General features: G+C 49.2%; 1 protein-coding gene across 3 annotated transcripts in view; it reads left to right on the top strand.

Moving 5' to 3' along the window:
- The window catches only part of mthfd2l (methylenetetrahydrofolate dehydrogenase (NADP+ dependent) 2 like), a 26,751-nt gene extending 11,752 nt beyond the window's left edge, over positions 1-14,999 (top strand). For all 3 annotated transcript variants that reach the window (XM_036936482.1, XM_036936483.1, XM_036936484.1), the window contains exons 5-8: positions 501-608; positions 7,162-7,254; positions 10,047-10,172; positions 14,409-14,999. In XM_036936482.1, coding sequence (XP_036792377.1) covers positions 501-608; positions 7,162-7,254; positions 10,047-10,172; positions 14,409-14,524 — 443 coding nt within the window. In that variant the 3' untranslated portion in view covers positions 14,525-14,999. The remainder of the gene's footprint in view (positions 1-500; positions 609-7,161; positions 7,255-10,046; positions 10,173-14,408) is intronic.
- The last annotated feature ends 422 nt before the right edge of the window (positions 15,000-15,421 follow it).

Raw genomic sequence — 15,421 nt, 5'->3', positions numbered from 1 at the left:
AGGTGATTGACATGTGTGTGTGGGCAGGTATCGAGGTGATTGACATGTCTGTGTGTGTGTGCAGGTATCGAGGTGATTGACATGTGTGTGTGTGTGCAGGTATCGAGGTGATTGACATGTGTGTGTGGGCAGGTATCGAGGTGATTGACATGTCTGTGTGTGTGTGCAGGTATCGAGGTGATTGACATGTCTGTGTGTGTGTGCAGGTATCGAGGTGATTGACATGTGTGTGTGTGTGTGTGTGCAGGTATCGAGGTGATTGACATGTCTGTGTGTGTGTGCAGGTATCGAGGTGATTGACATGTGTGTGTGTGTGCAGGTATCGAGGTGATTGACATGTCTGTGTGTGTGTGCAGGTATCGAGGTGATTGACATGTCTGTGTGTGTGCAGGTATCGAGGTGATTGACATGTCTGTGTGTGTGCAGGTATCGAGGTGATTGACATGTCTGTGTGTGTGTGCAGGTATCGAGGTGATTGACATGTCTGTGTGTGTGTGCAGGTATCGAGACAGTGGGGAAGAACGTGCTGGTGGCTGGACGCTCTAAGAATGTAGGCTTGCCCATCGCCATGTTGCTTCACACAGACCGCAACCACCAACGCCCTGGAGGTACGACACTGTGTGTGTGTGTGTGTAAGACTCTGTAATACAGGTAATTTGCCAGGAACGGTATATTTAATGTACCCCGCCTGGGAGTGTTTGCGTACATTGATGTTGCACCACCGCGGTTTCCCCCGTTAGGAAGCTGTTTATTACAAAAGGGCTTCAAGTGAAGGAAATGATGAATAAAATAAATTAATAAAATATCTCTGCACCTATTGTTCCAACAAGAACTGTTGCAATGCATGTACACATTCTTGGAAGAGAGGAAGTGGTGGAGGTGAGAGGAGAGAGAGGGGGTGGAGGGGGGAGAGAGAGGTGGAGGAGAGAGAGGGGAGAGAGAGGTGGAGGAGAGAGGGGAGAGAGGAGAGGGAGAGGGGGTGGAGGAGAAAGAGGAGAGAGGGAGGGGAGGGTGGAGGAGAGGGAGGGTGGAGGAGAGAGAGGGGGTGGAGGTGGAGGAGAGGGGGTGGAGGAGAGAGAGGGGGTGGAGGTGAGAGATAGAGAGGGGGGAGAGAGAGAGAGTGGAGGAGAGAGGGGAGGGTGGAGGAGAGGGAGGGGAGGGTGGAGGAGAGAGGGGGAGAGTGGGAGGGGAGGGGAGAGAGGTGGAGAGGGAGGGTGGAGGTGAAGGAGAGAGGGGAGAGGGAGGGGAGGGTGGAGGAGAGAGGTGGAGAGGGAGGGTGGAGGAGAGAGGTGGAGAGGGAGGGTGGAGGAGAGGAAGAGAGAGGGGAGAGCGAGAGAGGTAGGGTGGGGTGGAGGAGGAGGAGAAAGGTGGAGAGGGAGGGAGGAGGAGAGAGGGAGGGTAGAGGTGGAGGAGAGAGGTGGAGAGAAGTGGAGAGGGAGGGTGGAGGAGAGGAAGAGAGAGGGGAGAGAGAGAGAGGTAGGGTGGGGTGGAGGAGGAGGAGAAAGGTGGAGAGGGAGGGAGGAGGAGAGAGGGAGGGTAGAGGTGGAGGAGAGAGGGAGGGTAGAGGTGGAGGAGAGAGGGAAGGTGGAGGTGGAGGAGAGAGGGAGGGTGGAGGTGGAGGAGAGAGGGAGGGTGGAGGTGGAGGAGAGAGGGAGGGTAGAGGTGGAGGAGAGAGGGAGGGTAGAGGTGGAGGAGAGAGGGAGGGTAGAGGTGGAGGAGAGAGGGAGGGTAGAGGTGGAGGAGAGAGGGAGGGTAGAAGTGGAGGAGAGAGGGAGGGTAGAAGTGGAGGAGAGAGGGAGGGTAGAGGTGGAGGAGAGAGGGAGGGTAGAGGTGGAGGAGAGAGGGAGGGTGGAGGTGGAGGAGAGAGGGAGGGTGGAGGAGAGAGGGAGGGTAGAGGTGGAGGAGAGAGGGAGGGTAGAGGTGGAGGAGAGGTGGAGGAGAGAGGTGGAGGAGAGAGGGAGGGTGGAGGTGGAGGAGAGAGGTGGAGGAGAGGGGGAGGGTAGAGGTGGAGAAGAGAGGGAGGGTAGAGGTGGAGGAGAGAGGGAGGGTAGAGGTGGAGGAGAGAGGGAGGGTAGAGGTGGAGGAGAGAGGGAGGGTAGAGGTGGAGGAGAGAGGGAGGGTGGAGGAGAGAGGGAGGGTAGAGGTGGAGGAGAGAGGGAGGGTAGAGGTGGAGGAGAGAGGGAGGGTAGAGGTGGAGGGTAGAGGTGGAGGGTAGAGGTGGAGGGTAGAGGTGGAGGGTAGAGGTGGAGGGTAGAGGTGGAGGAGAGAGGGAGGGTAGAGGTGGAGGAGAGAGGGAGGGTAGAGGTGGAGGAGAGAGGGAGGGTAGAGGTGGAGGAGAGAGGGAGGGTAGAGGTGGAGGGTAGAGGTGGAGGGTAGAGGTGGAGGGTAGAGGTGGAGGGTAGAGGTGGAGGGTAGAGGTGGAGGAGAGAGGGAGGGTAGAGGTGGAGGGTAGAGGTGGAGGAGAGAGGGAGGGTGGAGGAGAGAGGGAGGGTGGAGGAGAGAGGGAGGGTAGAGGTGGAGGAGAGAGGGAGGGTGGAGGAGAGAGGGAGGGTAGAGGTGGAGGAGAGAGGGGGCCACCTGTCGTCCTATATATGGTCGTAGAAATAAGTGGGTGAGGGAAGTGGAATGGTGCACCATGCTGGTGATGAGACGATACTGTGGGAGGGTATAATACTGTGTGGATATATTATAGGGTATAATACTGTGTGGATATATTATAGGGTATAATACTGTGTGGATATATTATAGGGTATAATACTGTGTGGATATATTATAGGGTATAATACTGTGTGGATATATTATAGGGTATAATACTGTGTGGATATATTATAGGGTATAATACTGTGTGGATATATTATAGGGTATAATACTGTGTGCATATATTATAGGGTATAATACTGTGTGGATATATTATAGGGTATAATACTGTGTGGATATATTATAGGGTATAATACTGTGTGGATATATTATAGGGTATAATACTGTGTGGATATATTATAGGGTATAATACTGTGTGGATATATTATAGGGTATAATACTGTGTGGATATATTATAGGGTATAATACTGTGTGGATATATTATAGGGTATAATACTGTGTGGATATATTATAGGGTATAATACTGTGTGGATATATTATAGGGTATAATACTGTGTGGATATATTATAGGGTATAATACTGTGTGGATATATTATAGGGTATAATACTGTGTGGATATATTATAGGGTATAATACTGTGTGGATATATTATAGGGTATAATACTGTGTGGATATATTATAGGGTATAATACTGTGTGGATATATTATAGGGTATAATACTGTGTGGATATATTATAGGGTATAATACTGTGTGGATATATTGTAGGGTATAATACTGTGTGGACAGCTGTTAAATGAAACAACCCAATGAACTGCAAGCATCCCTCTCTCTCTCACACACACACACACACACACACACACACACACACACACACACACACACACACACACACACACACACACGCTTGAGGAATTTCTATCAACTGTGAACCTGTTTCTACTAGTTTTGACAGAAACTCACTTTAATTTGGACTCCTCACCAAATTGCACACACACACTCCCTCTCTCTCTGTCTCTCTGTCTCTCTCTCTCTCTCTCTCTCTCTCTGTCTCTCTCTCTCTCTCTCTCTCTCTCTCACACACTCCCTCTCTCACACACTCCCTCTCTCACACACTCCCTCTCTCACACACTCCCTCTCTCACACACACCCTCTCTCACACACACTCCCTCTCACACACACTCTCTCTCTCAACACACACTCTCTCTCTCTCTCTCTCTCTCTCTCTCTCTCACACACACACACACTCCCTCTCTCTCACACACTCCCTCTCTCACACACTCCCTCTCTCACACACTCCCTCTCTCACACACACTCCCTCTCTCACACACACTCCCTCTCACACACACTCACACTCTCACACACACCGCCTCTCACACACACTCCCTCTCTCACACACACTCCCTCTCTCACACACACTCCCCCTCACACACACTCCCCCTCACACACACTCCCTCTCACACACACTCCCTCTCTCTCTCACACACTCCCTCTCTCACACACACTCCCCCTCTCACACACACCCCCTCTCTCTCACACTCACACTCTCTCACACACTCCCCCTCTCACACACACTCCCTCTCTCTCACACACTCCCTCTCACACACATTCCCCCGCTCACACACACTCCCTCTCTCTCACACACACTCACTCTCTCACACACTCCCTCTCTCACACACACCCCCTTCTCTCACACACTCCCTCTCTCTCACACACTCCCTCTCTCACACACACTCCCTCTCTCACACACACTCCCTCTCTCACACACACTCCCTCTCTCACACACACTCCCTCTCTCACACACACTCCCTCTTTCTCACACACACACCCTCTCTCACACTCTCTCTCTCTCAACACACACTCCCTCTCTCTTTCTCTCTCTCTCTCACACACACACACACTCCCTCTCTCACACACTCCCTCTCTCTCTAACACACTCCCTCTCTCTCTCACACACTCCCTCTCTCTCTCACACACTCCCTCTCTCTCACACACTCCCTCTCTCTCTCACACACTCCCTCTCTCTTTCACACACTCCCTCTCTACCACACTCCCTCTCTCTCACACACTCCCTCTCGCTCACACACTCCCTCTAACACACTTCCTCTCTCACACACTCCCTCTCTCACACACTCCCTCTCTCACACACTCCCTCTCTCTCACACACTCCCTCTCTAACACACTCCCTCTCTCTCTCACACTCCCTCTCTAACACACTCCCTCTTTCTCACACACACTCCCTCTCTCACACACACTCCCTCTCTCACACTCTCTCTCTCTCAACACACACTCCCTCTCTCACACACTCCCTCTCTCTCTAACACACTCCCTCCCTCTCTAACACACTCCCTCTCTAACACAGTCCCTCTCTAACACAGTCCCTCTCTAACACAGTCCCTCTCTAACACACTCCCTCTCTAACACACTCCCTATCTCTCACACACTCCCTCTCTCTCACACACTCCCTCTCTCTAACACTCTCTCTCACTCACTCCCTCTCTCTCTCTCTCTCTCTCTCTCTCTCATGCGAGCACACACACACACACACACACACACATGTATATACACTCAAACACAACGCACACCCGCACCACATCAGGTATCAATCTAGTCGTTTACCATGCCGGGTCTTGTCTCTCATTCCTGACCTTTGTAAGATTTATTCCCCCCACACACGACACACACACACACACACACACACACACACACACACACACACACACACACACACACACACACACACACACACACACACACACACACGACACACACACACACACACACACACGACACACACACACACACACACACACACACACACACACACACACACACACACACACACACACACACACACACACACACACACACACACACACACACACACACACACACACACACACACACGACACACACACACACACACGACACACACACACACACGACACACACACACACCCGCTCTGGGACTTGGCTTGGTTGTTGACCCCACCCTGCTCTGGAATGCCTGGCCTGGGTCAAGGTACCTAGGATAGGTCCAGGGTGAGGTTGGCTGGCCTGGGGCATGGTACCTAGGATAGGTCCAGGGTGAGGTTGGCTGGCCTGGGTCCAGGTACCTAGGATAGGTCCAGGGTGAGGTTGGCTGGCCTGGGTCAAGGTACCTAGGATAGGTCCAGGGTGAGGTTGGCTGGCCTGGGGCATGGTACCTAGGATAGGTCCAGGGTGAGGTTGGCTGGCCTGGGTCCAGGGTGAGGTTGGCTGGCCTGGGGCATGGTACCTAGGATAGGTCCAGGGTGAGGTTGGCTGGCCTGGGGCATGGTACCTAGGATAGGTCCAGGGTGAGGTTGGCTGGCCTGGGGCAAGGTACCTAGGATAGGTCCAGGGTGAGGTTGCCTGGCCTGGGTCAAGGTACCTAGGATAGGTCCAGGGTGAGGTTGCCTGGCCTGGGTCAAGGTACCTAGGATAGGTCCAGGGTGAGGTTGGCTGGCCTGGGGCATGGTACCTAGGATAGGTCCAGGGTGAGGTTGGCTGGCCTGGGGCATGGTACCTAGGATAGGTCCAGGGTGAGGTTGGCTGGCCTGGGGCATGGTACCTAGGATAGGTCCAGGGTGAGGTTGGCTGGCCTGGGGCATGGTACCTAGGATAGGTCCAGGGTGAAGTTGGCTGGCCTGGGTCAAGGTACCTAGGATAGGTCTAGGGTGAGGTTGGCCTCCCTGGGTCATGGTACCTAGGATAGGTCCAGGGTGAGGTTGGCTGGCCTGGGGCATGGTACCTAGGATAGGTCCAGGGTGAGGTTGGGCCTACTGCAGCCAATGGGCCTTTATAGAGTAACTTAGAGAAATATACGGTCATCACAACAGAGGAAAAGGTTAGTTCACCAGAGAAAGGAGTTAATGACACCCCAGTCCAAAATGTTTGACAAATAGACAGATTCATTTGGCATATTATCAATCCTATTATGTCAGAGACAGGCAGACGGACTGGCAGACGGACTGGCAGACGGACTGGCAGACGGACTGGCACACGGACTGGCAGACGGACTGGCAGACGGACTGGCAGACGGACTGGCAGACGGACTGGCACACGGACTGGCAGACGGGACTGGCAGACGGACTGGCAGACGGACTGGCAGAAGGACTGGCAGACGGACTGGCAGACGGACTGGAAGACGGACTGGCAGACGGACTAGCAGACACAGACAGACTGACTGGCAGACAGACAGACTGACTGGCAGACAGACAGACTGACTGGCAGACTGACTGGCAGACAGACTGGCAGACAGACACAGACAGATTGGCAGACAGACTGGCAGACGGACTGGCAGACGGACTGGCAGACAGACAGACACAGACAGACTGACAGGCAGACAGACAGACTGACTGGCAGACAGACAGACTGGCAGACAGACACAGACAGATTGGCAGACAGACACAGACAGATTGGCAGACAGACTGGCAGACGGACTGGCAGACAGACAGACACAGACAGACTGACAGGCAGACACAGACAGACTGACTGGCAGACAGACACAGACAGACATCCTAAACCCTCTCCTCTCCTCCTAGGTGATGCCACGGTAACCATCGCCCACAGGTGCACCCCCAGAGAGCAGCTGAAGGAACTGACCCGTCTGGCCGACATCATCATCGCAGCTGCAGGTACCCCCCTCCCCCACACACACACACCCTCTCTCTTTCTTTCAATTCAAGGGGCTTTATTGGCATGGGAAACATGTGTTAACATTGCCAAAGCAATTGAAGTAGATAATATACAAAAGTGAAATAAACTATAAAAATGAACAGTAAACATTACACTCACAGAAGTTCCAAAACAATAAAGACATTACAAATGTCATATTATGTCTATAAGCAGTGTTGTAACGATGTGCAAATGGTTAAAGTACAAAGGGGAAAATAAATCAACATAAATATGGGTTGTATTTACAGAGGTGTTTGTTCTTCACTGGTTGACCTTTTCTTGAGGTAACAGGTCACATCTTGCTGCTGTGATGGCACACTGTGGTATTTCACCCAGTAGATATGGGAGTTGGATTTGTTTTCTAATTCTTTGTGGTTCTGTGTAATCTGAGGGAAATATGTGTCCACCTCATAGCCTGTCTTCTCTTGAGAGCCATGTCTGCCTACGGCGGCCTTTCTCAATAGCAAGGCTATGCTCACTGAATCTGTACATAGTCAAAGCTTTCCTTAAGTTTGGGTCAGTCACAGTGGTCAGGTATTCTGCCACTGTGTACTCTCTGTGTAGGGCCAAATAGCATTCTAGTTTGCTCTTGTTTTTTTGTTAATTCTTTCCAATGTGTCAAGTAAATATATTTTTTTTTCTCATGATTTGGTTGGGTCTAATTTTGCTGCTGTCCTGGGGCTCTAGAATTTAACGTCTCTTTTCTGGATTTTGATAATTAGTGGGTATCAGCCTAATTCTGCTCTGCATGCATTATTTGGTGTTTTACATTGTACACAGAAGATATTTTTGCAGAATTCTGCATGCAGAGTCTCAATTTGGTGTTTGTCCCATTTTGTGAATTCTTGGTTGGTGAGCGGACCCCCAGACCTGACAACCATAAAGGGCAATGGGCTCTATGACTGATTCAAGTATTTTTTAGCCAGATCCTAATTGGTATGTTGAATTTTATGTTCCTTTTGATGGCATAGAAGGCCCTTCTTGTCTCTCAGATCGTTCACAGCTTTGTGGAAGTTAACTGTGGCGCTGATGTTTAGGCCAAGGTATGTATATTTTTTTGTGTGCTCTAGGGCAACGGTGTCTAGATGGAATTTGTATTTGTGGTCCTGGCGACTGGACCTTTTTTGGGACACCATTATTTTGGTCTTACTGAGATTTACTGTCAGGGCCCAGGTCTGGCAGAATCTGTGCAGAAGATCTAGGTGCTGCTGTAGGCCCTCCTTGGTTGGTGACAGAAGCACCAGATCATCAGCAAACAGTAGACATTTGACTTTGGATTCTAGTAGGGTGAGGCCGGGTGCTGCAGACTGTTCTAGTGTCCTCGCCAATTCGTTGATATATATGTTGAAGAGGGTGGGGCTTAAGATGCATCCTTGTCTCATCCTACGGCCCTGTGGGAAGAAATGTGTGTGTTTTTTGCTCATTTTAACCTCACACTTGTTGTTTGTGTACATGGATTTTATAATGTCGTATGTTTTTCCCCCAACACCACTTTCCATCAGTTTGTATAGCAGACCCTCGTGCCAGATTGAGTCGAAGGCTTTTTTGAAATCAACAAATCATGAGAAGACTTTGCCTTTGTTTTGGTTTGTTTGGTTGTCAATTAGGGTGTGCAGGGTGAATACATGGTCTGTTGTACGGTAATTTGGTAAAAAGCCAATTTGACATTTGCTCAGTACATTGTTTTCATTGAGGAAATGTACGAGTCTCCTGTTAATGATAATGCAGAGGATTTTCCCAAGGTTGCTGTTGACACATATAGTTAATGGGGTCAAATATGTCTCCACTCTTGTGGATTGGGGTGATCAGTCCTTGGCACCAGATATTGGGGAAGATGCCAGAGCTAAGGATAATGTTGAAGAGTTTTAGTATTAGCCAATTAGAATTTGTCGTCTGTATATTTGATCATTTCATTGAGGATACCATCAACACCACAGGCCTTTTTGGGTTGGAGGGTTTTTATTTTGTCCTGTAACTCATTCAATGTAATTGGAGAATCCAGTGGGTTCTGGTAGTCTTTAATAGATGATTCTACGATCTGTATTTGATCATGTAAATGTTTTTGCTCTTTATTCTTTGTTATAGAGCCAAAAAGATTGGAGAAGTGGTTTACATCTTCATTTTGGATAGATAATTCTTCGTGTTGCTGTTTGTTTAGTGTTTTCCAATTTTCCCAGAAGTGGTTAGAGTCTATGGATTACATTGAGCTGATTTCTGACACGCTGTTCCTTCTTTTTCCGTAGTGTATTTCTGTATTGTTTTAGTGATTCACCAGAGTGAAGGCGTAGACTCCGGTTTTCTGGGTCTCTATGTTTTTGGTTGGACAGGTTTCTCAATTTCTTTCTTAGATTTTTGCATTGTTCATCTCTCTCCCTCTTTCTCCTTCCCTTCTCCCTTGTCTGTAACATTGCTGCAGGTGAACATTTTAAAAAACGACTGAAGTATGCCTGGTGATTGCCATGCCAGCCAGTGTCATGTCCACACAGAACTAGTGTGTGTGTGTGTGTGTGTGTGTGTGTGTGTGTGTGTTTGAGGATCAACGTTTAATATTAGCTGTACATGTTGCGGTTAGCGACTTGTGTGTGTGTGTGTGTTCATTTCCTGTGTGTGTGTGTGTGTTCATTTCCTGTGTGTGTGTGTGTTCATTTGCTGTGTGTGTGTTCATTTCCTGTGTGTGTGTGTGTTCATTTCCTGTGTGTGTGTGTTCATTTCCTGTGTGTGTGTTCATTTCCTGTGTGTGTGTGTCCTCTAGGTGTGCCTGGGCTGATCACAGTAGACATGGTGAAGGAGGGGGCAGCGGTTATCGATGTGGGTATTAACCGTGTCCAGGACCGGACCACAGGAAAACTACGGCTGGTGGGCGACGTGGACTTTGAAGGTACAGAACTGGATTTAAAGCCTAGTGGTTATAGCAGGTAGCCTAGTGGTTGTAGCAGGTAGCCTAGTGGTTAGCGCAGGTAGCCTAGTGGTTAGAGGCAGGTAGCCTAGTGGTTAGAGGCAGGTAGCCTAGTGGTTAGAGGCAGGTAGCCTAGTGGTTAGAGGCAGGTAGCCTAGTGGTTAGAGGCAGGTAGCCTAGTGGTTAGAGGCAGGTAGTCTAGTGGTTAGAGGCAGGTAGTCTAGTGGTTAGAGACAGGTAGCCTAGTGGTTAGAGACAGGTAGCCTAGTGGTTAGAGGCAGGTAGCCTAGGGGTTAGAGGCAGGTAGCCTAGTGGTTAGAGGCAGGTAGCCTAGTGGTTAGAGGCAGGTAGCCTAGTGGTTAGAGGCAGGTAGCCTAGTGGTTAGAGGCAGGTAGCCTAGTGGTTAGAGGCAGGTAGCCTAGTGGTTAGAGGCAGGTAGCCTAGTGGTTAGAGGCAGGTAGCCTAGTGGTTAGAGGCAGGTAGCCTAGTGGTTATAGCAGGTAGCCTAGTGGTTATAGCAGGTAGCCTAGTGGTTAGAGGCAGGTAGCCTAGTGGTTAGAGGCAGGTAGCCTAGTGATTAGAGGCAGGTAGCCTAGTGGTTAGAGGCAGGTAGCCTAGTGGTTAGAGGCAGGTAGCCTAGTGGTTAGAGGCAGGTAGCCTAGTGGTTAGAGGCAGGTAGCCTAGTGGTTAGAGGCAGGTAGCCTAGTGGTTAGAGGCAGGTAGCCTAGTGGTTAGAGGCAGGTAGCCTAGTGGTTAGAGGCAGGTAGCCTAGTGGTTAGAGGCAGGTAGCCTAGTGGTTAGAGGCAGGTAGCCTAGTGGTTAGAGGCAGGTAGCCTAGTGGTTAGAGGCAGGTAGCCTAGTGGTTATAGCAGGTAGCCTAGTGGTTATAGCAGGTAGCCTAGTGGTTATAGCAGGTAGCCTAGTGGTTATAGCAGGTTGCCTAGTGGTTGTAGCAGGTAGCCTAGTGGTTGTAGCAGGTAGCCTAGTGGTTAGAGACAGGTAGCCTAGTGGTTAGAGGCAGGTAGCCTAGTGGTTAGAGCGTTGAACTAGTAACCAGCAGGTAGTCTAGTGGTTAGAGGCAGGTAGCCTAGTGGTTAGAGGCAGGTAGCCTAGTGGTTAGAGGCAGGTAGCCTAGTGGTTAGAGGCAGGTAGCCTAGTGGTTAGAGGCAGGTAGCCTAGTGGTTAGAGCGTTGGACTAGTAACCAGCAGGTAGCCTAGTGGTTAGAGGCAGGTAGCCTAGTGGTTAGAGGCAGGTAGCCTAGTGGTTAGAGGCAGGTAACCTGGTGGTTAGAGTGTTGGACTAGTAACCAGCAGGTAGCCTAGTGGTTAGAGTGTTGGACTAGTAACCAGCAGGTAGCCTAGTGGTTAGAGTGTTGGACTAGTAACCAGCAGGTAGCCTAGTGGTTAGAGCGTTGGACTAGTAACCAGCAGGTAGCCTAGTGGTTAGAGTGTTGGGTCAGTAACCAGCAGGTAGCCTAGTGGTTAGAGTGTTGGACTAGTAACCAGCAGGTAGACTAGTGGTTAGAGCATTGGACTAGTAACCAGCAGGTAGTCTAGTGGTTAGAGTGTTGGGTCAGTAACCAGCAGGTAGCCTAGTGGTTAGAGTGTTGGACTAGTAACCAGCAGGTAGCCTAGTGGTTAGAGTGTTGGACTAGTAACCAGCAGGTAGCCTAGTGGTTAGAGCGTTGGACTAGTAACCAGCAGGTAGCCTAGTGGTTAGAGGCAGGTAGCCTAGTGGTTAGAGTGTTGGACTAGTAACCAGCAGGTAGCCTAGTGGTTAGAGTGTTTGACTAGTAACCAGCAGGTAGCCTAGTGGTTAGAGTGTTGGACTAGTAACCAGCAGGTAGCCTAGTGGTTAGAGTGTTGGACTAGTAACCAGCAGGTAGCCTAGTGGTTAGAGTGTTGGACTAGTAACCAGCAGGTATTCTAGTGGTTAGAGCGTTGGACAATTAACCAGCAGGTAGCCTAGTGGTTAGAGCGTTGGACTAGTAACCAGCAGGTAGCCTAGTGGTTAGAGGCAGGTAGCCTAGTGGTTAGAGTGTTGGACTAGTAACCAGCAGGTAGCCTAGTGGTTAGAGTGTTGGGCCAATAACCAGCAGGTAGCCTAGTGGTTAGAGTGTTGGACTAGTAATCAGCAGGTAGCCTAGTGGTTAGAGTGTTGGACTAGTAACCAGCAGGTAGCCTAATGGTTTGAGTGTTGGACTAGTAACCAGCAGGTAACCTAGTGGTTAGAGTGTTGGACTAGTAACCAGCAGGTAGCCTAGTGGTTAGAGTGTTGGACTAGTAACCAGCAGGTAGCCTAGTGGTTAGAGCGTTGGACTAGTAACCAGCAGGTAGCCTAGTGGTTAGAGCGTTGGACTAGTAACCAGCAGGTAGCCTAGTGGTTAGAGGCAGGTAGCCTAGTGGTTAGAGTGTTGGACTAGTAACCAGCAGGTAGCCTAGTGGTTAGAGCGTTGGACTAGTAACCAGCAGGTAGCCTAGTGGTTAGAGGCAGGTAGCCTAGTGGTTAGAGTGTTGGACTAGTAACCAGCAGGTAGGCTAGTGGTTAGAGTGTTGGACTAGTAATCAGCAGGTAGCCTAGTGGTTAGAGTGTTGGACTAGTAACCAGCAGGTAGCCTAATGGTTAGAGTGTTGGACAATTAACCAGCAGGTATCCTAGTGGTTAGAGTGTTGGACTAGTAACCAGCAGGTAGCCTAGTGGTTAGAGCGTTGGACAATTAACCAGCAGGTAGCCTAGTGGTTAGAGGCATTGGACTAGTAATCAGCAGGTAGTCTAGTTTTTAGAGCGTTGGACTAGTAACCAGCAGGTAGCCTAGTGGTTAGAGCGTTGGACTAGTAACCAGCAGGTAGCCTAGTGGTTAGAGCGTTGGACTAGTAACCAGCAGGTAGCCTAGTGGTTAAAGGCAGGTAGCCTAGTGGTTAGAGTGTTGGACTAGTAACCAGCAGGTAGCCTAGTGGTTAGAGCGTTGGACTAGTAACCAGCAGGTAGCCTAGTGGTTAGAGGCAGGTAGCCTAGTGGTTAGAGTGTTGGACTAGTAACCAGCAGGTAGGCTAGTGGTTAGAGTGTTGGACTAGTAACCAGCAGGTAGCCTAATGGTTAGAGTGTTGGACAATTAACCAGCAGGTATCCTAGTGGTTAGAGTGTTGGACTAGTAACCAGCAGGTAGCCTAGTGGTTAGAGGCATTGGACTAGTAATCAGCAGGTAGTCTAGTTTTTAGAGCGTTGGACTAGTAACCAGCAGGTAGCCTAGTGGTTAGAGTGTTGGACTAGTAACCAGCAGGTAGCCTAGTGGTTAGAGTGTTGGACTAGTAACCAGCAGGTAGACTAGAGGTTAGAGCATTGGACTAGTAACCAGCAGGTAGTCTAGTGGTTAGAGTGTTGGGTCAGTAACCAGCAGGTAGCCTAGTGGTTAGAGTGTTGGACTAGTAACCAGCAGGTAGCCTAGTGGTTAGAGTGTTTGGTCAGTAACCAGCAGGTAGCCTAGTGGTTAGAGTGTTGGGTCAGTAACCAGCAGGTAGCCTAGTGGTAACCGGAAGGTTGCTAGATCAAATCCCTGAGCTGACAAGGTAAAAATCTGTCATTCTGTCCCTGAACAAGGCAGTTAACCCACTGTTCCCTGGTAGGCCGTCATTGTAAATAATGATTTGTTCTTAACTGACTTGGCCTAGTTAAATAAAGGTTAAAAAAAATTAAAAAATAGAACAGGTTAGCATTTATTTTCATGAATGTTGTACTGGATGGAGGCAGCTCTGCAGAGAGGTTCATTAGCTGGCATTGCCACAAAGTCATAAAATCTGATTTTAAATCTAACCTTAACACACTGATAACCCTAATGCCTAACATTAATATTGTTCAAATTTCTAAATGAAATGTTTTTACTTTGTCATTATAGGTTATTGTGTGTAGATAAAAAAAAAAAAATTATTTAAGCAATTTTATAATAAGGCTGTAATGTAACCAAGTGTGGAAAAAGTCAAGGGGTCTGAATACTATTGGTAATGTACTGTGTCCTCGTCAGAGACCTGAATGATAGATGTGTTAACTCACCTAGTTAAATGACTAGGCTTTAGCTCAGGAGCATTATGGGTATTAGGGGATGACCCAGGGTTCAAACGCACTGGGTTGTTTTCCCTCGTGTGTCTCTGAAGGGGGGTGAGTTAGTTAGGCTTTAGTTCAGCGGGGCTAACACAGGTTGTTTTTGCTTTGTGTCTCTGTAGGGGTGAAGGAGAAGGCGGGGTTTATCACGCCAGTTCCTGGAGGGGTGGGGCCTATGACGGTCGCAATGCTGATGAAGAACACTGTTGCTGCTGCCAGATACGCACTGACGCACTGACACACACACACACACTGATGCACTGACACGCACTGACGCACTGACACACACACACACACTGACACACACACACACACTGATGCACTGACACGCACTGACACACACACACACACACACTGACACACACTGACACACACACTGACACACACACACACTGACACACACACACACACTGGCACACACACACTAAAACTCACACACAATGGAACAGATGCTGAGACACACACTCCAAGCAGAGCCATACCAAGCACGTTAAAACACTCCGTACATCCAGGGGTGTTTGTTGCTTTTTTTCATGTGTTTTAGTTTTTTATTCAAGTTATTTAAAGTTATTTATTTTGAAGCTCTTTATCTGAGAGTTTTTATATGTGTGTTCTTTCTACCGAAGCCGTTTAGTGTTTAACGTTACTGAAAAATATTGCGGCTGGTTCAACTGGAAGAACAAAACAAACAATAAAACTCTCTAACCTGGTGACTCTGACTGGACCCATCCTCACACTATGGAGTATTTATAATCTCTGTGTTACTCTGTTACTCTCAGCGTGACTCTGTGTTATTCTGTGTTACTATGTTACTCTGTGTTACTCTCAGCGCTACTCTGTGTTACTCTCAGCGCTACTCTGTGTTACTCTCAGAGCCGCTCTGTGTTACTCTGCGCTACTGTGTTACTTTGTGTTACTCTCAGAGCCACTCTGTGTTACTCTCAGAGCCACTCTGTGTTACTCTCAGAGCCGCTCTGTGTTACTCTGAGCCACTCTGTGTTACTCTCAGAGCCACTCTGTGTTACTCTTAGAGCCGCTCTGTGTTACTCTGAGCCACTCTGTGTTACTCTCAGAGCCACTCTGTGTTACTCTCAGAGCCGCTCTGTGTTACTCTGAGCCACTCTGTGTTACTCTC

The sequence above is a fragment of the Oncorhynchus mykiss genome, chromosome 11 (genome assembly GCF_013265735.2).
Source record: "Oncorhynchus mykiss isolate Arlee chromosome 11, USDA_OmykA_1.1, whole genome shotgun sequence".
Classification (NCBI taxonomy): Eukaryota; Metazoa; Chordata; class Actinopteri; order Salmoniformes; family Salmonidae; genus Oncorhynchus; species Oncorhynchus mykiss.
Note: the sequence above shows the minus strand (reverse complement) of the source record. Positions and strands in the feature narration are given on the sequence as shown.